General features: G+C 38.8%; 4 protein-coding genes across 6 annotated transcripts; 1 reads left to right on the top strand and 3 right to left on the bottom strand.

The window, feature by feature from the left end:
- Positions 1-2,147: 2,147 nt before the first annotated feature.
- LOC108038079 (kinesin-like protein Klp59C) lies at positions 2,148-4,705 on the bottom strand. Its single transcript, XM_017114795.2, has one exon. It carries the CDS (start codon positions 4,520-4,522, stop codon positions 2,276-2,278), a length of 2,247 nt encoding a protein of 748 aa, XP_016970284.1. The 5' UTR covers positions 4,523-4,705; the 3' UTR covers positions 2,148-2,275.
- A 1,685-nt stretch (positions 4,706-6,390) lies between these two features.
- On the top strand, positions 6,391-11,767 carry LOC108048666. 2 transcript variants are annotated; one of them, XM_044459794.1, is made up of 5 exons: positions 6,391-6,586; positions 6,653-6,718; positions 10,382-10,780; positions 11,042-11,349; positions 11,459-11,767. In XM_044459794.1, the coding sequence occupies exons 1-5, from the start codon at positions 6,516-6,518 to the stop codon at positions 11,713-11,715; spliced, it is 1,101 nt and encodes a 366-aa protein (XP_044315729.1). In that variant the 5' UTR covers positions 6,391-6,515; the 3' UTR covers positions 11,716-11,767. The 2 variants fall into 2 exon arrangements, with proteins under 2 accessions (XP_044315729.1, XP_044315728.1); XM_044459793.1 differs by having other exon boundaries at positions 6,650-6,718.
- On the bottom strand, positions 7,328-8,658 carry LOC108038081 (fibrinogen-like protein 1). Its single transcript, XM_017114798.1, has 2 exons — positions 7,674-8,658; positions 7,328-7,614 (listed from the first exon to the last, which is right to left on the bottom strand). Exons 1-2 carry the CDS (start codon positions 8,612-8,614, stop codon positions 7,470-7,472), a joined length of 1,086 nt encoding a protein of 361 aa, XP_016970287.1. The 5' UTR covers positions 8,615-8,658; the 3' UTR covers positions 7,328-7,469.
- On the bottom strand, positions 11,755-12,353 carry LOC108048667. Of its 2 annotated transcripts, XM_044459797.1 has the most exons (4): positions 12,263-12,353; positions 12,083-12,202; positions 11,940-12,020; positions 11,755-11,882 (listed from the first exon to the last, which is right to left on the bottom strand). In XM_044459797.1, the coding sequence occupies exons 2-4, from the start codon at positions 12,177-12,179 to the stop codon at positions 11,854-11,856; spliced, it is 207 nt and encodes a 68-aa protein (XP_044315732.1). In that variant the 5' UTR covers positions 12,180-12,202; positions 12,263-12,353; the 3' UTR covers positions 11,755-11,853. The 2 variants fall into 2 exon arrangements, with proteins under 2 accessions (XP_044315732.1, XP_016984966.2); XM_017129477.2 differs by having other exon boundaries at positions 12,083-12,320.
- Between the last annotated feature and the right edge of the window lie 8,801 nt (positions 12,354-21,154).

Below are 21,154 nucleotides of genomic sequence, written 5' to 3'. Positions count from 1 at the left end.
TTGTCCTTTTAACTTCTTTCGCAGCTGCTGCTGTTCCATATAAATTTCGTTAAAATTCAGCACTGCACTTTCGCTTTTCCCCCAAAACCGCTTAAACAGACAATGAGCAGAAAGTATCTCGGGGAGCTCCTGAAGAGGCTTCCTCATTAGAACAACTGAAAATAGTTAACAGTCATTACCCAAATTAAAACAAAAATAAATGCAGTGACGATTTCATGTCTTAAACAATGTACTTTTTTAATCATAATAAAATGCATGCAAACGCTATTAAAACTTTATAAGTAAATATTTTAAAGATAAGCTAAAGTCGCGTCTTAGATTTATATTTTTATTGACCTCAAGTTGGCTAATCCTTTCACTATGAACTTTACAACTTTGATTATTTTTAACCAAACTTGTTTGCGTATCAATTCCTTGAATTCATTTACTACATATTTTAGTAATTTTAGTATTATTCATAAGAAAAATATCTATATATTTCTCCAATATATATAACAAACAAATGTTTTCAAATACTCCAGCCAACGTTCATTGCATTGGGCTAATTTGATTGAAAGTTTTTGGATCAAGTTTGTGTGGGTAGTCTTACATATGCCGCAAATTTGAGGCCACATCAAAGGAAAAGTTGATGCAAATATATGCCCCGAACTTAAACCAAAACCCAGACCAAACCAAACTGGAAACCCAACCAATCCATTCAAATGTAAGCAAAGTGGAGAAGAGAGACTGAAGTCGCAGATGAATTTGTTTGTTCACATTTTGGGGCTGCATTATTGGATATCTCAGCTCGAACTTAACTAATTTTAAAGTTTTCCAAATGAGAGATCTCTGTGTGTGCGGCAAGTTCTGCAAAAGTTTCCTCAGCTCGTGGAATTAGTTGCAATTTTCAGCATCTGGGGGAAATTTTACATTTACTTGTGTAGAGACTTCGGGAGTATGACGGAGGGGCAGGAAATTGTCTACAGCTGCTTGTGGTTGAGCTTCATCATCGTCATCGTCGTGCTCGTCGTCATCAGCATTTGACACTTTAAAGTTTTGCAAGAATTTACCGAAGCAAGTTCACGACTCGGTAAACAATTTGTAAGCCATTTTAAATCAAAATTTCAAATAATTGTTATTTGCTTAAAATTTGGTAAAAGTTCGTTGAAAAAACGACGCTTATGCTTTGCTTCATCATAGTTAATTATTTGAAATATGTAATCTGAGTGGTTGAGAACTTAAACTTGAAAATACATATTTTAATTATCTGGAAATATTAAAGAAAAATGTCGATGTCGTATCTATTCGCAGTGTTATTAGCTTGGAGTTTAAACCTTACCCTCAAGCATTCTCTACCAACGATTTGGATCTGCCTATCATAAAGATTTATATATAAAGCTTCAGTCTAATTTAAAGCACCAAAGGGACACTTTTTCATCTTTGATCAGCATGGACATCATTTGGAATGAGTTATCAGAGATGTTTTTATGAAAGTTATTATACACTACATAGTAAACTAAGAGACGACAAAGTGAGCTTATATGACAAATGGGAAAATGTTTAAAAATCAGAAAGGATTTTTCAAATGGAGAAGTTTTTATTGTTGTTCCCAGGAGTAGACTTACTTATTGGAAATATGCATTATAATTGTATCACTTTGCTTATTTTTATTTTTGATGTATTTTTGATTGAGTGCTTTAGTAACCACATTGCCAATTTTAACTTATATCTTAAACTTCAAAAAGAGCATCCCAACTTCTTTGCTCCATATTTCGGGATACCTGTTCGAGTCACTTGAAACATTTACTTTTTGCTTTATTGCAGTCAAAAGTTTCGCACCGTTCTTTTTACACTTCTTGTGGCTTCTCGCGGACCTGTTACATATGATGCCGGATATATTGCCCGTTAACCAAGTTAACAAATCCACCCCAAAGGTTCGGTTTCTTTTGTTCGCTCCCACTCGCTTTCCTCATGTTGTTGATTACACTTTGGACGGTCATAAATTTGTATCAGCGAGCGGTGGAAACTCATACAGCAAGTTGGGAAGCTATATAAAAAGAAAAGTCCGCAGGAAGGGGAAAAGTTTTTTATTTTACCTCGGCGAGTTCAAGTGAAACTTGAGTGCAGTGTGGGGCCGTGGCTGTGGGGAAAGAAAACTAGATTCGTGCTTGAATTTTCATTAACTGCTTGTTTATCGAATCGAAATTTGTGACGATTGAAGGTCTCCCAAAACTCAAATGAAAAGATACAGAGTGGTACAAAATAAATACAATGGGGGTATTATGAAGGAGTCTATCTAGTCGTTCTTCTGCAAATCCTTTCCACTTTCATTCGGCTTCCCATCCTTGTCCACCATGCCGTTAATTAATCGCTGAGCATTGAAATTGAGTACCAAGTCCCTGGTAAAATTTACAATATTGGCCAGTTCCACGAATACGTCGTTTAATCCTTTGAATTCCTCTTTGGGATCTAGAGTCCGAGAATCACGCACAAAGTTCTCCAGATAATCTATCAACAGTTCGTGCTGTTCAACCACTTGCTGAAGTTTCACCTGCTCACTCTTAGGATTGGATAGTTCTATGGTTTCATTGAGGTTCGTAAGGGAAGTTTGTTCCTTCATACTGCTGGTATTTTGCTGAGTATAATAACTTGCTTCTTCAGAGGATATAGAAATGTGCTGATTTTGTTCATCTTCATATTCCGGTTCTTGTTCCTCCTCCAACGGCTCCTCGTAGTCCAGGATTTCTGGCTCGGATTCATCGTTCAGATCGGGGGCCTTCTCTTCATCCCCCCCTGGGGATTGGAAGGCATCATCTTCCTTGGCCACCAGTTCCTTTACCCTATCCGCGTAACGTAGGGTATTGAGGGTATGCTCCACACAGCTCATGGATGGCGATATCATGGCTATCATGCAGGTCTTGTTTTTCTTCCCGCCGACAAAGGAGTCCCGCAGGACTTGCGTCAACTTGGAGCCACGGAAGGGAAGGTGACTGGATTGGCGGCTAAGAGCCCGAATGCACTCCTTGAGAGCCAGCAGGGATTTGTTGATCTCGGCTCCCTCGAGTCGAGTTTGGCGATCGGCGGATTGCGTATCCGCCCCGCGTTCGTTGCCCGCCAGGTCCACAAAGGAGCACTTGCCGTAGGGACCCCAGGAATCGGGCAAGTGGAGGGCCATCTGGAAGACGGCATGGGAGCGCGATGACTTGGCATTCGCCGAGGTCTGGCCGGAAGTGCGCTCCTTATTCCCCAGCTCAATCAGTCTGAGGACGTCATCCACCTTGGTCACCGGCATCTCCCTCAGTCCCACCACCACGACTTGCTGTCTGCCATCCTCCAGAACCCGCAGCAGCGGTTTGTCCGTGTGCAAGAGATCGAACACCTTGGTGCCGTATATTTCGAAGAAGCTGCATGTGATCTTGGCGCCCAGTTCGCGATACTCCGGCCGTGACACCTCCTCGAAGACATCGCGAGCTGCCATGGCATAGATGCCGGTTCCGCAGTCCTGAACCTTGCCGCAGAACTCCCCGCCCATGGTGTGGGTCTTGCCGCTGCCCGTTTGTCCGTAGGCGAAACATGTGGCATTGCCGCCCTCAAACATGGTCCTGATCAAGGGACGAGCTGTGTGGTCGTAGACCAGCGAATTGGAGCACTCCTCGTCGAAGGTGTAGTCAAAGCGGAACTTGTGGTGCTCCAGGAACTTGGTGAGATCCACCTTGAGGCGCAGCTCATGGACGATCAGTGAATCGGCCGTGGGCACTGTGATGATGTCCATGTTCTTGGAGTTGTTCTCCCTCCGACTCATGGGTCGTTTGCGCACACACACGGTGATTGGCTGCACAAAGTCGCCATGTGGATCTAGGAACCGGAGAGGGGAAAAGTTCAAGGTGGCCTGGTATTGGCGCAGCATGAGGGCCACCTCCCAGTTGGGATTCCCCGGATCCTGGCGACGAAGTGCATCCTTCTCCAGCAGCTGCTCCGCCTGGCGAGCCCTTCTCTTCTCCCGCTCCTCCTTCATGCGGTTCACCTCCCTCACCACACTGGAGCAGCGTTGGTTGTTGTTGGCACCCTGGGACTTGCGTGGTTGGGCGGGACTCACATTGCGGGCCTTGCAAAAGGCCACTCGCGAGGTAGACGCCCCAGCCAGGTCACGATTGACCACCGAACGAGTCTCGGTTTTTCTTGGGGCCATCTTACTGCGGAACTCCCTCATGCGCTCCGCATAGGGATTCTTGCCCAGGGACTTCCGATAGGAGTCAGGAGGTCCCTCTGCGGGACTCGAATCCCTCGGTTTCGGAATCATTGAGCCCGTCGCAGTCGGCGATGGAGTGCAGACCATCGCTGGCGATTGATTCTCAGCGAATATATGACGATTAATGTTAATCAGCAGACTTATGGGCACCTCCTTGCCCTTGACGACCGCGCCCTCCGTCCATTCCCCAGTCACAGAGTCGAGCTCCGGATTCTTGGCCGTGCAGACCACCGGATGGACTCGTCCGTCACTTCGCTGGAAAAACAGCTGCTCGCCGATCTTGATGCGATCCATTTATATGGTGATTACGGCTGAAGCCCACAGCCTCCAGCAATGTGTATGCAATTTATAAAAGATGTATAATTTTTGGATTTTTTACTTGCATATATTTTTTTCTTAATTTCCGGTCCACAAGCGAGCGATGATACAATCTTTCTTTGACCAGACGTTTCTGCTGTAATTTACTGTCGAGTGTGAGTTCTGATGAGCTAATGAATTGGTTCACATTTTAATACTCACCATTAACGCCTAGCCTACTTTACGTTTTCTTTGATTTGGTCAAAATATGTAGAAGTTTACAGTAACAGCCAACTTCTCAATGTCATTTTAGGGTTGTAATCATTGTCTTGTAATCTGTCAGAAAAATCATATGTAATGTACATTTTATATGTCGTTTTCGTTTTAGCTACTTTTGACTAAAACTTTGTCCTTATTTAAGAGTTAAAGTTAGATAAACTATAACATCGTATCAAGAATGTATTGAGAAATGGGGCGCATGCAGTCCAGGGTTTTTTAATTTGGTTTTAAATCATTGAACGATTTTATTTTCTATTTTTTGCGAATTACTTCTAGTTGATAATATGCGCCACAGAAAATTAAAGGGGTTTCTTAAAGGCGAGCTAGGTGGGTTTTGGACCATTTCCCCCTGCTTTCGGAGCAATTTTATGGTTAACATGTTTGGGGTGCTGGCTCGTAAATTCCTTGCTTGTCGGGTTTTGGGTTAGCAGCTTCTTTTGATATATGGCCCTTGCCCCGTTACGGGTTAGTACTTTTCAAATTAGATTTGGGCTCCCTTCCTTTTGTGTGTGTCATAAACCCAGGCAGGACCTTTCTGTATTTACACAAGCGAACACATTCCAAAAATAAATAGCTGAGGCAGCTCCCGTCCTCTCGTCTAGACTTCTTATTGGAGGACAATTAAAATACACCTTCGAGAGATCAAACAACATGCTGTTCCCAGTCAGTCAGGTGTAAAAACTAATTTACGGCCATGCCAGTCGAATACCCAAAAAAACCGCAAGCGAATCCTCAAGGTGAAAAGTTTTTGAGAGACTAGGACGTACCAAATTGTTGGCCCTTTCTGGTCTAGTTTTCCTATCAGTTACTGGGTCAGCACGGGGTATATAGACCATAAATCTCATGGCTGCTGCAATCAGGACCTGCAATCGCAATCTGCATCAGAAATCAGCGAGCAGTGCCAACTTGTCAGGGCCAAATAGATAGCGGCCAAACTGGAAATGGCGTCAAGGGCGCCATAAATGAGAATTTCCGTTTCATTTCCGCCCGTTTGTTTGCGATTGTGTGTGTGTGTGTGTGTGTGTGTGTGTGCCTGTGCGGTTCATTTGTGGCGCATAATGAGCAGGGAAAGCGACGTGGTTCTGTATCGATTTTCATTTCAAGTGGCAGCCGGACGACCACCACCTAACGGCATTTGGTGTGCCGAATTTATGGCAACTTAACCTCGACCATTTGTCAGCATTAGAACACAATTGGAGACCCGTTGCAGTCAAGGGCATCATAAATGGGAATCTGCCAATGAGGAGGCTCTGGCTGAGCCCAAGTAAACTTCAGCCCACAGACAGTCGTACAATTCAATTAAATACAGCCTTAGAAAACTCTAACCAGTCTGGGGAATATTTATGGAACCCCGAGGTGGAGAAAAAGTCACATAAATTTGTTTGCTCGTGACGCGATAAGCGGGAAACATGTTGATACAGAGGCGAAATAAAATATGTCGTCTGAAAGAAGACCCGGACGCAAAACCCAAAGATTTATGCGGAAATAATCGCCGATGGCCATAAATTATAGCCAGCTGCTAGACGGAAATCTCCGAATCATCGATTTTCCATCGAGATGTCAGTCACAAACAACACTTTGTTCTATTAAAACATGTTAAAACACACGGATCGTCCAACAAACACACACATTTAAATTTAGCAAAGATTTAAGTTTAGGAAAAACCCTTAGATTTATTTGTACCAGGAATCAACGCGATTACTTTAGCAGTATGTTCTCAGGCCACATCCCAATGATGCACCACACCCGAAGGGGCACTGCGCCACAAAGTGAGGAAGTACCGTAAGCACGATTGCTCAGTTGATGTATACGTATAAATACTTGATCACGTCTCACCATTTGTAGCAGTGTATTATCAGAGTCCAACCAGGGATCAGTAAAATCATCTCAATTCAGAATGCAACATATTTCCCGGTAAGCAAAATATCAATTTCATACTTAATGTACACTATTTAAAATAAGACTTACAGACTTCAGACTTAATTAAAAGGTTCGACACATAAAAAGTTTATTTTTATACCCTTGCAGAGGGTATTATAATTTTGGTCAAAAGTGTGCAACGCAGTAAAGGAGACACCTCCGACCCTATAAACTATATATATTCTTGATCAGGATCACCTCCTGAGTTGATATAAGCATGTCCGTATGAAACTTTGCACACACCCTTCTTTCTCTGCACGCAGTATATAATTCGGAAAGGCCGGGATCGGCCGACTATATCCTATAGCTGCCATATAACTGATTGATCGGAAATGCCATAACTTTGGTGTTTGTAAAGTTAGGAAGTTGGGATTTTTTATGAGTGTTAAGAATATGATGCATTAATTTTGGAGAATATAATTTACAAAATATTCTGCAAGTGTATTTCAACTTAATAAATACTAAGCGTGGCTGGCAATGGCATCCAAATAAAAAGAAACATGTATAGTCTCCTGAGCTCCGTTTTTAAAGGGAGTGTTATTAATTTTATTGCGGGATTCCATCCAGGAAAAATCAAAAAACTTCCAACAAAAAAGGGGGAAGTCAATTGCAAACAGGTTTAATTTATTCAAATATTAATGGTATTAATTAGTATACAAAATAGTTTATAACAGACAGAATTCATACTTTTAAATTCACAACTTTTGGATTGAAATTATGGTTTTTGATAGTTAACAACTGCGGTTCACAATGATGTAGGTCTAATCATCATTTCCACAAAGGTAAGTGAGTTTTTCCAGTCGTATCCATGCCATGTACCCCAAAATATTAGGTTTGAAGTAAACAAACCTTTAGCTTTTCCATCTTTATAATATTTCGCATTGAGGGCACTGTAATGTAAGTGGTTAAATTAATAAGAATAAATAACATTATAATTTAACATGCATACCTAGATGTACAATAGCATTCGATAAACCACCAACCACCATTTTCATTCCCAGCGCAATTTCCGTTATCTTCGTCATTATCCCGATCAAATGTGGAAAACTTTTGATTTTTATGGTATATAAGGGAGTCTCCGGCATTACCAGAATAATTTCCTAGATTCTTAAGCTTGTAAAATTCGTCCTCATTGCCAACTTTAAAATCGTCATATTGAGCGTAGCTTGTGGATCCATTAAAATTCCCAAGTTTAATGTAGAGTTCGTGGGGTCGTGCTTCTGTCATCCGATGCAATTTTTCCAGTCCAATGAAAAATTCTCCGCTTATGTTCCCAAATCCTCTTTTATAATCATCCCAGTTTCGATCGAAGTTCTCGGATCCGTCAAGACGCCTCTGAATCACAGTCCAACCAGATGGAGACGACACGCAAGGCACTTTAAATGCTTCAAGGCCGCGAAGTTTTATTTGGTAAATGCCATTGGGACTGCCACTGGGACATGAGTCAGGTAAATTGTCATCTGCTTTCTGGCATTCCAAAAGCAGTTTCGATTTTTCAGTTAGAGATGTCTCAATCGATTTAATATGATTTCTTAGGTCCAAAATTTGTTCATCTCTATTTTTAAGGTGTTCATCGTGGGCCTTGGCTTGCTCATTTTTCACATTTATAAATTCTTCTTTTATTACCAACTGACTCTGCAAGTGTAATATAGTCTCTTTCATGGTATTTACTTGGCTTTTCAGTTCCTGGTTGGTATCAGATGCTACTTTAAGTTGTACGAAATGATCAAGAACAGGCTTAAAAATCAAAAAGCAATATTCATTGCATTCGCTTTTAATAAACTGATTAGATGGATCCTGTTGCAAATCTTTGATTGAGTTAGCATCAGTAAACGGATGTTCTTCAAAAAGAAAGAACATTAAAACGATCACCAAACACTCCGATTTCATTGCGACCGATAGAGACGTCAATTCTAGACTGATCTGAACAAAATTAAACTGAATGCGAAGATCGAAATTCTTATAACATATGTATGTATATAAACAGAGATAATAAACATGAGACTACAATGCTTGTTTGCCCCTATAGAAATCCTGTACAATGTTTTTGCTTTTGAAACGAATCATTATAGGGTAGTGAACAACTGATAAGTCCAACTTTTCCCGTTTAATATTGTATTTTTGTTAGATCTCCGTTTCTTCACAAACTAGTCCCTCAGATTCTACGCAAACTAGTTTCCGTTTTGAAACTATCTGCTTGTTTCTGTTTATCAAAATATTCCTTTGAGAATTGGACAACAATATCATATAGCTGACATAGAAACGATGGCAAAATGCAGCGCAAAATCGACATAGCTTCATAGTTTTTAGTAATATAGGCATAGAAATCGAAATATCGTTTTGTAATAACTGCAAGGGCTTATCTTCGGTTTGCCGAAGCTGGCTTCCTTTCTTGGTTATTATGTAAACTATATGCCTAGTCCATATGGTCTGTCATCCGATCGGAAAGATTTGGTAGCATGTTTAACATTGAACTAATAAGCTGGTGATTTTCTCAAGGTCTTAGTCCAAAAACGGGATAAAAATATTATAATAGACAAATACAGCGAGATTTAGAAAAAAATCTTTTAAAACCGAAAATCGTAGATATTTGACCCAATTATTCCTATGGAAGCTATAGGATATAGACCTCCGCGTACACATATTAAAAGACTGAAAAAGTCCTAATCTTACCAACATTTTTTTTTTGGCGATGGTAATAAAATGATAATATCAGTCAAAATATATCAACAAAATGTTACCAACATTGATTTTTTGGAGATGGTAATAAAAAGATCATTTCAGTCAAAACAAGAAAGAAAAGCTAAGCAGAATATTCTGTAATTTATATTCTCTAAAACTATTCATATAATGCATTTAAAGTTAGGATGTTGGGATTTTTTATGAGTATTATTCATAAAAATCCCAACTTCCTAACTTTAAAAACACCAAAGTTATGGCATTTCCAATCGTTCAGGTATATGGCAGCTATAGGATATAGTCGGCTGATCCTTTTGGTCAGATTGATTGGCCAAATGTAAAACCCAAAGAAAATCCCAACTTCCTAACTTTACAAACACCAAAGTTATGGCATTTCCGATCAATCAGCTATATGGCGGCTTAGCATATAGTGAAATTATGAAATTTGGTAGGTCAGATTGATTGGCCAAATATAAAACCCAGAGAAAATCCCAACTTCCTAACTTTAAAAACACCAAAGTTATGGTATTTCCAATCGTTCACTTGTATGGCAGCTGTAGGATATAGTCGGTCGATTCTTATGAAATTTGGTAGGTCGGATCAGCTATAGGATATAGTCGGCCGATCCCGGCCGTTCCGACTTGTATACTGCGTGCAAAGGAAAGAAGGGTGTGTGCAAAGTTTTAATTCTATATCTTTAAAACTGAGAGACTGGTTTGCGTAGAAACAGGCAGACGGACATGCTTATATCAACTCAGGAGGTGATCCTGATCAAGAATATATATACTTTATAGGGTCGGAAATGTCTCATTCACTGCGTTGCAAACTTTTGACTGAAATTATAATACTCTCTGCAAGGGTATAACAAGACAGTACAATAAACTTGCCATAAAGCTAAATCAAGATGTTTTGATAAACCGAATCTGCCATTTAATGCAATAACTTGGTCACTTAGCTAAATAATGCTTTACATTTCAGTACCTGGATGCTCCTTCTGGACTACAAACAGTATAAGGCAGCTCGAATCATCCAACAAAACTGGCGGAGATTCTTTTTCCGGAAGAAGTTTCAAGACAAAAGGAAGGCAGCCATCACGATTCAGCGGTGGTGGCGCGGATTCTCGGTCAGAAACAATCACTACAGTTTCGTGGAGAACATGCTGCAGAAGAGGCTGGTGGATCACTACAACAGGTCGGCCACCAAGATTCAGGCTCTGTTCCGGGGCTGGAAAAGCCGGCAAACGGTGCACGACCACAGCAAATTGCTAAGGTTGCAGGTGTGCGCCGCAGAGGATCTGCTAAACTGCGTGGCCTTCAAGCTGCACCACCTGCTGCGCACCTACGCGATTCCGGGAGTCTACTCCCTGAAGAACTCCAAGTGAGCATTTATTATTATACTACCTTTTTTATTGATAATGCGCACTTTAAACATCTTTGTGTAACTCAATATTACATTAACTTAATAGCTCACTTTTATCGTTGAACATTTTAACAGGCGTTATTTTCGCTTATATTTAAGTATATAGTTTAAAGCCAGTAAGTATTTATATAAAATCTAACACGATAGCTGCTTGAATATTTCTATCAACCTTAAAACCACTTTTTAACTGGATAAAATATATTATAAATTTACCCTTAGCTGCATGTCGCGAATAGAGAAACTGCTGGCAAGCTTACACTTTCGGTTTCATAATGGCAATGTGAAATCGCAAGAGGCAAAACACGTGGCCTCCAGAAATAAGGATCGACTTAATTTTAAAAGGAGCGATAAGCTGAGCCGAAGTCCGTTTGAGGGGGCGCGCTATTGGAGCCAATGCAAGCCGAAGTGCGAAACCGCCTTGAAATTGTCCAAGGATATCGACAAACGCATGTACAGGATCATTGAGATGTACGATGCTTCACAGAGGGATGCTCACGCGGCGTTAGTGCAAAAGAATTTAGCGCACAGTAAGTTTAGTAAATCCTTTAAAGATTATAAACAAAACTACTCTTAATTTTGAAAAGTATACGTTTTTATGAAATCAGGTACATTAATAAGTTATTAATTAATTTCCAGGGAAGCAAAAGAAGCTCATGCAAAACATCAAAAAGTCGGAGCACAAAAATAAACGTGATTTTTGCGGTGACGTCATTGCCAGCATGCGCCGCTGGAAAATACTGGTAGATAACAACCTAAATGTGGACAAAAACATCTTTAGGAATCCGGAAAATCTAGAGAAGTTCCTCTCCGAAATATCCGAGTATGTGAAAGAGTTCGAAACCTGCACCTGCTATTGCCGTATTCCCGTATTAACCGAAATCTACTGCGGCTAAAAATCTTGTATAAAACTAGTCATATTAAAATAAACAGAATTGATATACTAAACGACTTTATTTTTCAAATTAGACAGCAAACTGGGAAAACTTTTTTAAATACTGATTACGGATAAACGGGGTTCTTGGTATTTCTTTTCAGCTGAAAATCGCCCTGAACATATCAACTGCGAAAAAGGGTATTATTAGATGAAAATATAACAAGAAGCTCTTGATTTTTTTACCGAACACATTGCCAAACAATCGCATAAGTGCGGTAACGAATGAAGGTCTCTGGCCATCGGTCCAACCATCCGTCATCTCCTCTATTTTTGACATTTTTTAGCATTTGTATATATTTAGTTGACGTTTCCAGATTTTTCCTTACCTAAATTCTCGCAATCCAATCGTTCGTTTAAGTTAAAGGTGGAACCGCCATCCATAGGTGACACCCCAGTATCTTGATTCATTTCTGGATCCGCCATGATGCACTGTAACTTTCAGAATACTTTTCCAATTGTAAAACTATAAATTTGGATGCCAATTTTTTACGTTGTTCTTAACATACACTTTAAATGTTTTTCCTGTGATTTTTCACGAACTTGAATTTGATTTGAAATATTGGGAAAACAAAATTCGAAAGGTGAAACAAGGCTTGCTTGGTTTTTAATTTAGTAAAAGAAATTCTTGAAGTAAAAACAAAAATATAATAATATTTAAGAAATACAAATAAAAATTGATTTTTTAAATTTATTTATTGTTGTTACGTCATCCAGATTTTATTTTTACCTCTAACGGTCCAAAGCCAGCTTCAATAAATTTAAACTAATTTAAACAAATACTGAAAAGTAAAGTAAAAATGTATTTTAATTGCACACATAATCATTTCATTGGGATCATTGAAAATCTCCAAGACATTACGAAAAAAAAACGAGAAATCAGGTGTGCGACATTCAAAGACTCGAAACATGCAATTTACCCCTCCAACTTTTACCTTCCGACACAGCTGCGAATTACGAGCCAAGTGTACGAATTATGCTGTAAACTTTTCAAGGCAAGAACATTAAGCATCCCGAGAGAAAACATGCAAATACTGAATGGAAAAGCCAAATGTGAGGAGGGATTTTCTCGGAACCTGTCCCTGAACGAGCATAAATTAAGAGGCCAGTTGCTGTTGCTTTTAATTAGACACTAAAACTCGGCATTGCCTGACCAAAAGACCAAAGGCCAGGGGTTCTTCTTCTGGCCACGACATCAAAACAGAGCTCGGCACAGCAGGAGACTTTGGTAATTGTACGGCATCCCCATCATCATCGCCATCTCCATTATAATCACCATCCTCAGATATGCAATTAGAGGACAAACGAAAAATGTGTCTTGGTCAGGCGCTGTCATCGTTGCCTTGGGACAAATACATATTTCCCAGACTCCACGGCCCACGGTATATAAACTGGAATTAACCATATTCATCAAGCCCACAACTAAATGCAACATTTTCGGCCGCTAATGACAAGCCGTTGTCGTCGTCTTGAATGACAACTTGTATTGCCCCAAGGCCAGGTTCTTTATCACTTGGTTAATGACTTATGGAGATTCCCTTCCCTGATCTTCTGGGGTCAGTTTCTATCGTTGTGAGTCTTTGGACGCCTTTTCCCTCTGGTCACGAATTTTGTTTATTTTGCGGTTGACATGCCAAGTCTCTTGACATGTTCCATACAGTGACTTTCAGTCTGTACAACAGGTAAGATGTCAGTATTGCTTAATTAGTTTACTCTGTATTCCTATTTTAATAAATATATTTAATATTTCAAATATTCTTAATTCTTACAAAAAGTGTTAAAACATCTAATTGCTAAGCTTCTTTTAAAATAAAAAATTCCTCTCTGAGCTTTAGTATCTAATTAAACAATTGAATAGTCCTCTTTAATCCTCAAGCCTTATATTATTAGTTTCGCTCTGTTAAGCCCCACATTTTTTCCAAATTTTAAAGTTATAAAGCTCATATCAATGGTAAAAATAAAAGTTAAAAAAAAAAAATTTAGAAAAAATGTAAGCTTATTAAAAGTTTTTCAACGGAATTATACAAACATTTGGCATAGCTGGGGAAACTTTTCCATTCGCTGTTGTTGTTTCTCTTGTTTCCCAGTTGTGTGCAAGGTTTTTGGGGAAAATCTCAAGCAAATAAAATACAAAAACAAGAAAGGAAAGCTAACTTCGGGCGGAGCCGAAGTTGATATACCCTTGCAGAATATTATGTACATTATATTCTCCAAAATTATTCACAAGATGCATTCTTAATACACATAAAAAATCCCAACTTCCTAACTTTAAAAACACCAAAGTTATGGCATTTCCAATCGTTCAGTTATATGGCAGCTATAGGATATAGTCGGCCGATCCTTATGAAATTTAATAGGTCGGATTGATTGGCCAAAAATAAAACTCACAGAAAATCCCAACTTCCTAACTTAACAACCACCAAAGTTATGGCATTTCCGATCAATCAGATATACGGCGGCTATAAGATATAGTCGGCTGATCCTTATGATATTTGGTAGGTCGGATTGATTGGCCAAATATAAAACCCATAGAAAATCCCAGCTTCCTAACTTTACAAACACCAAAGTTATGGCATTTCCGATCAATCAGTTATATGGCAGCTATAGGATATAGTCGGCCGATCCCGGCCGTTCCGACATATATACTGCGTGCAAAGGAAAGAAGGGTGTGTGCAAAGTTTCAATTCGATAGCTTTAAAACTGAGAGACTAGTTTGCGTAGAAACAGACAGACGGACAGACGGACATGGCTATATCAACTCAGGAGGTGATCCTGATCAAGAATATATATACTTTATAGGGTCGGAGATGTCTCCTTCACTGCGTTGCACACTTTTGACCAAAATTATAATACCCTCTGCAAGGGTATAAAAATTAGGAAAGCAAAAGCGAGAGGGTTTAAGCCATCGAAATGATGTAACCAAACCGAAATGGATTCCTAAAACTAAAAGTTGCACTGCCAACAATTTCACTTTCAGTTCAGTTTTAATGCATTGTGTGTGGCACTTGGGCCGCAAAAATTTCGGGTTTTTCCGCTTCTTAATTAAATGTGTTAAGAGCCTAAAGTTGGACAACTTTTAGCTGGCCAAGATAATTTTGACAGTTTTTCGAGTGGAACTTTTTCGCCAGAGAAGTGGACAGATGAACGCCAGCTTTGCACAATTTCCAAACTTTTTATTAATTTTGTTTCTTGACGAATCTAGTTGTTAAATCACAGAAGGGCTTTAATGGTATTGAATGACTTATTTGGCTTCTTGGCCTAGAGTGCAAGCACTGTTATATTTAACGAGCTGCCTTCTAATGAGCGCACAGGAAAATGTAGAGGCGTTTGCATATGTCTAGGACCCATTTCACTGGGTGGCTGTGAGAGGAGGGGCTACTGTAACCACAACACAAGGCGTTTCAAATGTTTCCTTTCAAATTAATTAGAAGTTTGCGGTAAGCAAAGCAAAGCAGATCCAAGTTGCCTGCTTGCCCTTTCGGCGGTGAAAGTCATTCATGGACATCATCATCTCCATTGATGGCAACCGAGTAGGCCACAAAATGGTTTTTGGCCAACAATGAAATCTGAGTTCTAATTGCCGGCACACAAACATATAATTAACTAAATAATGAGATGAGTGGGGCAGCGGCAAGTGGGTGGTATCCTCGCCATTTGGCTGCTGTTAACGGCATCCGTAATTGCCTTTGATATGCTCAGCCACACTTGCAAGAGTCGGGGTTTTTCAATTAATGTTGCCAAATGTCTTTCCAGGTACTAAGCGCACTGTCGTGTTCCCTTTGGATTTGTGGAACTGTGTAAAAGTTTTTTAATTTATTGGCCATAAATTCAACAACGTTTGCCCATCATTGGCACCTGCCCGAAACAGTTAAGGTGTAATGAACAAATGCACGAACAGAAAGAAAAACATATTACTTTTGCTTTGGGTTTGAGTTGAAATACATTTTGCTTAATTACCTTGTAAAAAGTGAAGGACGATGTTTACTGGTATATTTATGATTTACAAATGTTTATATTTATATGATAACTATTAGGGGTAAAATAATGATTTATTTGCACTTACATGTACAAATGTGTTTTTTTCTACTAAAACTACATACATTTTTACAAAATGCTTTGACAATTTATTGCATATTATAGTTTATTCGATGTTGGGCCGAAAATATAAATAATATTTAAAATTACCTTAAGTTGTTCCATATTTACCTCATTATTTACATTTTACCTAAAAATAGTTGTTTGAACGACTACCCGCCGAAATCATTTAAGAAAACTTTTCTAAATGTTTACCCCAAAAGGTTGATAAATTAGTCAAAAGAAGGTTCGAAAACTGAGGTGAAGAAGAGGGTGAATTGGACTAAGGAAGGAGAAGACAAAGAGCAAGCGATTAACATTTATTGGGTCTGAACTTTAATTTGGCTTGTTGGCCGAGAAGCTTACCTCTCGCTGGCCTTTTGGCCATTTGACAGTAGAACTGAGGCTAGATTTATGGGATTGCCTGTGTCGATTAGTTAGCCATAAATCTTCGGTGTTTGCTTATGGTCAGCAGCTCAGCTGATTTGCTCGGTGACCCCGAACAATGTATATGTTTCATGCATTGTTCTGGATTTTCTACTTTCCCCGATATCTAGACCTTCTTCTCCTCAGACAGCAAATAAATTTACGAGTCATGCCTGGAATACATTTTCTTTCGTTCTTCATCATTGCACCATTAACAGGTTAACTCATTTTAAATTAAATCTGCGCTGAGCGAAATATAAATATATGAATAGCAGAAGAAGAGAAAGAAACAGCGCAGGACTCCTAATTTGCAAAGTTTTACGCTGACTGAACTTTAACCCTGCCGCAGGTGTTAAAAATGATTTGCAAAATGCAAAACTTTTCGTTATAAATTCATAGCCGTATATAACTAAAAAAAAGGAAAAAAAAAGCCAAACGATTCGCAAAAGAAGTTCAAATTGCTCAAGTTTTATATACATTTTCGTTTGCAGCCGTGAAATATGCAAAAAGTTTAATCAAATTCCAGCAAATCGCCATACCCTAAGTCGTATTTTGTAGTTTTAGTGGCAGTGCGTAAATAAAACGCATATTCATTTCACTTATCCTTGGAAAACAAAAAGGGGTAAATAAACGTCAACTAAAAATACGATAAGGTTTTTACGAGTACTTTTAAAAAGAACTGAATATTAAAGTTGGATTAAAGCTTAATACATTTAGTAAAAAACTATAACCACCGTGAATTAATCACGAGCGACAAAAGACTCTAAAAAGTATACTATGCCTTTTAGCAATTTTCTTGACCCGGTATACCGCGGAAGTTGACCTTAAAATTTTATAAATATACTTTCTAATTAATAGATATGTCGTGTTTCCTACAAAAAATGGTAAAGCTAAGCAATGATTGCCACTTTAAATGACAATGAAAAGCCCAATTTCGGAAGAGCTTTCACAATAAAAATGAAAAAGAGAACAGAAAACTATACCGCAGAATATTTACATTTCTCTTTCGGTGAATGTCATAAATCGTATACACCTGTTTGTGAATGTGTAAACGCCCACATGCTGGCACAGATAAATTTAGTGCCAAAACATTTAAAGTCTATTTGTTAAGGCCAAGAACGAAAAGGAAAATTGCGGCGAAAAAAGCACGAAAACCTGACCGAACAAACCCGAAAAACCGCTGAAACCACCTGAAAAGAGAGAAAGGAAGAACTATAGTGGTGACGAAAGAGATGGCATGAAAACCCCAGAGTAGCCCCCAACAATTTAACAACTGACTTCATGTGAACTAAGCAAACATGCAAGTGTGTGCACACACGGACTCCGACACACACACACTATCGTGGAATGCATGAACGTGGGTGTAAAAAAGAAAAATGACAGGAAAATTGAAAGGAAAGAACAAGCGCTTACTCTCCCCTTTTTCATTCGTTCTATAACTGCACATGCTACTTTCCATTTGCTTCAGTTGGGTGTCTTTATATTGAGTGTGGTTTGATACAAAATCTAGGGATTTAAATTCAGCGTAATTCGCCGATAAGATAGTACTTAGTTGTATTTGTAAATATATAATTGGGCTTAAGCTTTTAAATAAAATTAATGCCGCATACAAAATATTTGAAACAAAAATGTTAAAAAAAAACAGCTTTACAGCTTATTAAAAAACATAATTGTAACAAAAATTGATTAAAATTGTTACTCAATAGCATGTAACTGCTTAATTATATTTCTATTAAACACAACCACCTTTCGGGTATTTAATGTAACTTGTAAAAAAATTAGAGTTTACTAATATATAAATATCTACAAAATACAAATGTTTATTTGATATAAACATAATGCAAATCTGTACATCAAGTGCACGCAGTCTAAATGTTGAGCAAACAACACACTGTCGCAGAAAAAAGTGCGGACAAAAGTCTTTTCATTGTTTACTCTGTGATTTTTTCAGTTATTTTAAAACAGTTTTTCACAGCAGAGCGAAAAATATATATTGTAAAACCAAAAAATTCGTCATCTCTGGTCACACGCAATATTGACAGCACACAGGGCTTTAGCGAAGATTAACTGCAGTCACTGTGTGTGCATCCTATTTTTCCTACATATGCACGGCACGTATTTGAATTATGTGTGCCAGTGAGACCGGAAAATACACACGCACACATGCCAGTGTCAGAGGCAGAAAAATAAATAAATATAAGACCCGTCGTTCTGAATATATTTCTTTCCTTTCACGCTCTAGTGTCGCCGCTGTGAAATCTGCTCTGAAGAATCTCCTTTTGCACTGATACACAAATTAGAAACGGCCCCGCCCACTAATCATGGCGCCAAGGCGGAAAATTGCGAGCCGATTAAATTGGCAATCAAGTGAAAAGACATCAGCAGTCGCAGCAGGAAAATTGGGGGGAGGAAAGCTGCGGCAAAGTCCTCTCATCTTTGCTGTCAGTAAAATGGCATAATTACATGTAACTAGCCGAAAAAGTTTACATTTATGAGCGACTGTCGGCTGTTACCTGTTACCAGGGATATGGCCAACATTCGGGTGGCGGGAAAATGGGGAGTTTTCCGGGAAAAGAGGGCCGGGCCATCATCCAAGCGGTGCTATTTATGTCGCCATCAGCGTGGAAAGCAGCAAAGACTGGCAGGGCGCGGAAATTGGAGGAAAAGCGGGGAGTTTTGGCAGCCAAATGGTTGCGTTGACACAGTTTTCCTTGTCGCCCAGCTGCGTCTGATGCTTTTCCCCTCCCGGCTTTTCTCACCCCCTTTTGTGTTTGTAAAAAATATGCGGCATAAAAGGGGCTGGCAAATTATAAATGAAAGTTGGCGGTAAAGTTCTCTAAATGGTTACTGGAAACTGAAAGGAGTAATAAGCTTTATACGGAAAGTGTCGTAGGTATACTTTATGCATAACAAATTCTAAAGATTATGAAACTTAAGAATCTGGAACAATATAAAACATTTTTTTTTCGATTTTTCTTTTCATTTTCGAATCTTTGCAGTTTTTATACATTTTTAATAAATTAAATAACATTTTTGAAGATGATGGATAGTGATGGATATATCTCGGAGTATATTCTTTTTTGTCTAGAAACAACCAAGCTATAATTTTTTTCTTAAAAGTTTTCCTTTTTTCCAGTTCCAACCTGAAATAGATATGAGACTTTTGTGAAAGTTTTATCCGAATAGCTTTTTATGCGACGCCTTAGTCCCCGAAAGTTGTTATCTGCCCTTCGAGTAAATCCAAATTGTACGAGATGACAATGCCAAATACGGTACTGTTTTAATTTAGATTTCATTTTCGTTGCATTTTTAAATAGCCAAAAAGGACAAGAGTTAAAAAGTAGCAACTGCCGATGACCTTTTCGCACCTCGACTATGATTGAGATAAAGAAAGAACTCCCTGATTGCAAATGACCTTGAGACCCCGAACTGCCCACTCATTTATCCAACTGACGGACAGCTAAAAAAAGACAGACATCCAGACACCATCTGGGCATATTTTAATTACCATTTAGGCGAACGTAAAAAAACACCGAAACGCAAAAGAGAACATTAAAAGCTAACTGCAGACGCTTTTACCGCGCCCCTTGACCTCTGCCACGCCCATTTCGCCCCTGACCTGGCTCCTTTGAACTTCTGGCTCAACTTTCTGGCTGGCTGTCAAATGGGAGCGAGTGGGATAGCAACCAAATGCGGCGAATGTTGTTTGGAATAATAATTCGACTTTGGGCCGTATTTAAGGAGCTTAATGAACTCGAATCGCGGGATTAAAGCTAAAACTACACAGAAAAATATAGGGCAAATCATCTAAAAATAAATAAAGCGATAATTTTCTACATAACGATATAATGTAACAAACTATACAAATAAATACCAGTATTTTAAGTTACAGCTCTTGTGTGTGATAGGATATCTTCTTTATTCTGGTTTACATTAAGACACAGTATCTTGCGCTTTTATTTACTTTTTAAATTAATATTTGTATCATGGCAAACGATAGCATTGATACATATTAGGCCAGTTGATTTAAATTGATATTGATTGAACTTTTTTCCGTGTACATAGCAAGGTGTTTTATTTTTGCCCATCTATGTGGGGGAAAAGGTGGAAAACAAATGAAGAACAAAAAACTTTTAATGCCGCATCGTTCTACTCCTCGGTCCCTTGATATTTGTTTATTCTTTGAACTTCTCCAATTAAAAGTAAATATTGTGAGTAGTTTATCTCGATTTCATTCCGGGCCGGGCAGTTTGCAACTCTTCCCTTTTTCCTATTAGCAAGCCAACTTTGCTTGCATTTCGCACGCAATCTAAGACTGCGGCTACGTCATTTCCACTCCAGAGCTTTCCCTTTGTATCCGCATCTGTAGCTGGATCTGTATCTGATTTCCACTCGAATCTAGCTCAACTTTGGGGCCAGAAACTTTTCTTTTCGCGTAATTTAATGGGCTTTAAAGCAGCCCACACAACTTTTCGTCTGGCAGTATTCTATCTAATGGAAGCGAAAATGGCTAACATGAAAGCAAAGTTGAGTCCTGAGGCCGTAAGTTATTTTTCAATTCACTTATTCAAAAAATTCGGCTCTTATTTAGAGTATTATACAATACAATAGTTTCTATATTAATTCTTAACTATTCATTACATAGAAAAATCGGCTATATAGAAGTAAATTCAATTCCATTTTCAGTGCTAAGCAAGGATTTTCTTTAATTCCATTCCATTTACTTTTCATACGTTCATCGATTTGTTAGAAATATTCAACCTACAACCACAAAAATTAAGCACACATCTAGCTAATTAGTTTATCTCAAGATTGCAAAGTTCGCTCGAAGTTTGAGCAAAGAGAAAGTAAAAGTTTACCTACTCTCAGACTCCCAAACTTCCTAACCGAAACTGGAAATC

The sequence above is a fragment of the Drosophila rhopaloa genome, unplaced genomic scaffold (genome assembly GCF_018152115.1).
Source record: "Drosophila rhopaloa isolate 14029-0021.01 unplaced genomic scaffold, ASM1815211v1 contig_115, whole genome shotgun sequence".
NCBI classification, from domain to species: Eukaryota; Metazoa; Arthropoda; class Insecta; order Diptera; family Drosophilidae; genus Drosophila; species Drosophila rhopaloa.
The sequence above is the reverse complement of the archived record's forward strand: the minus strand, read 5'-3'. Positions and strand labels throughout refer to the sequence as shown.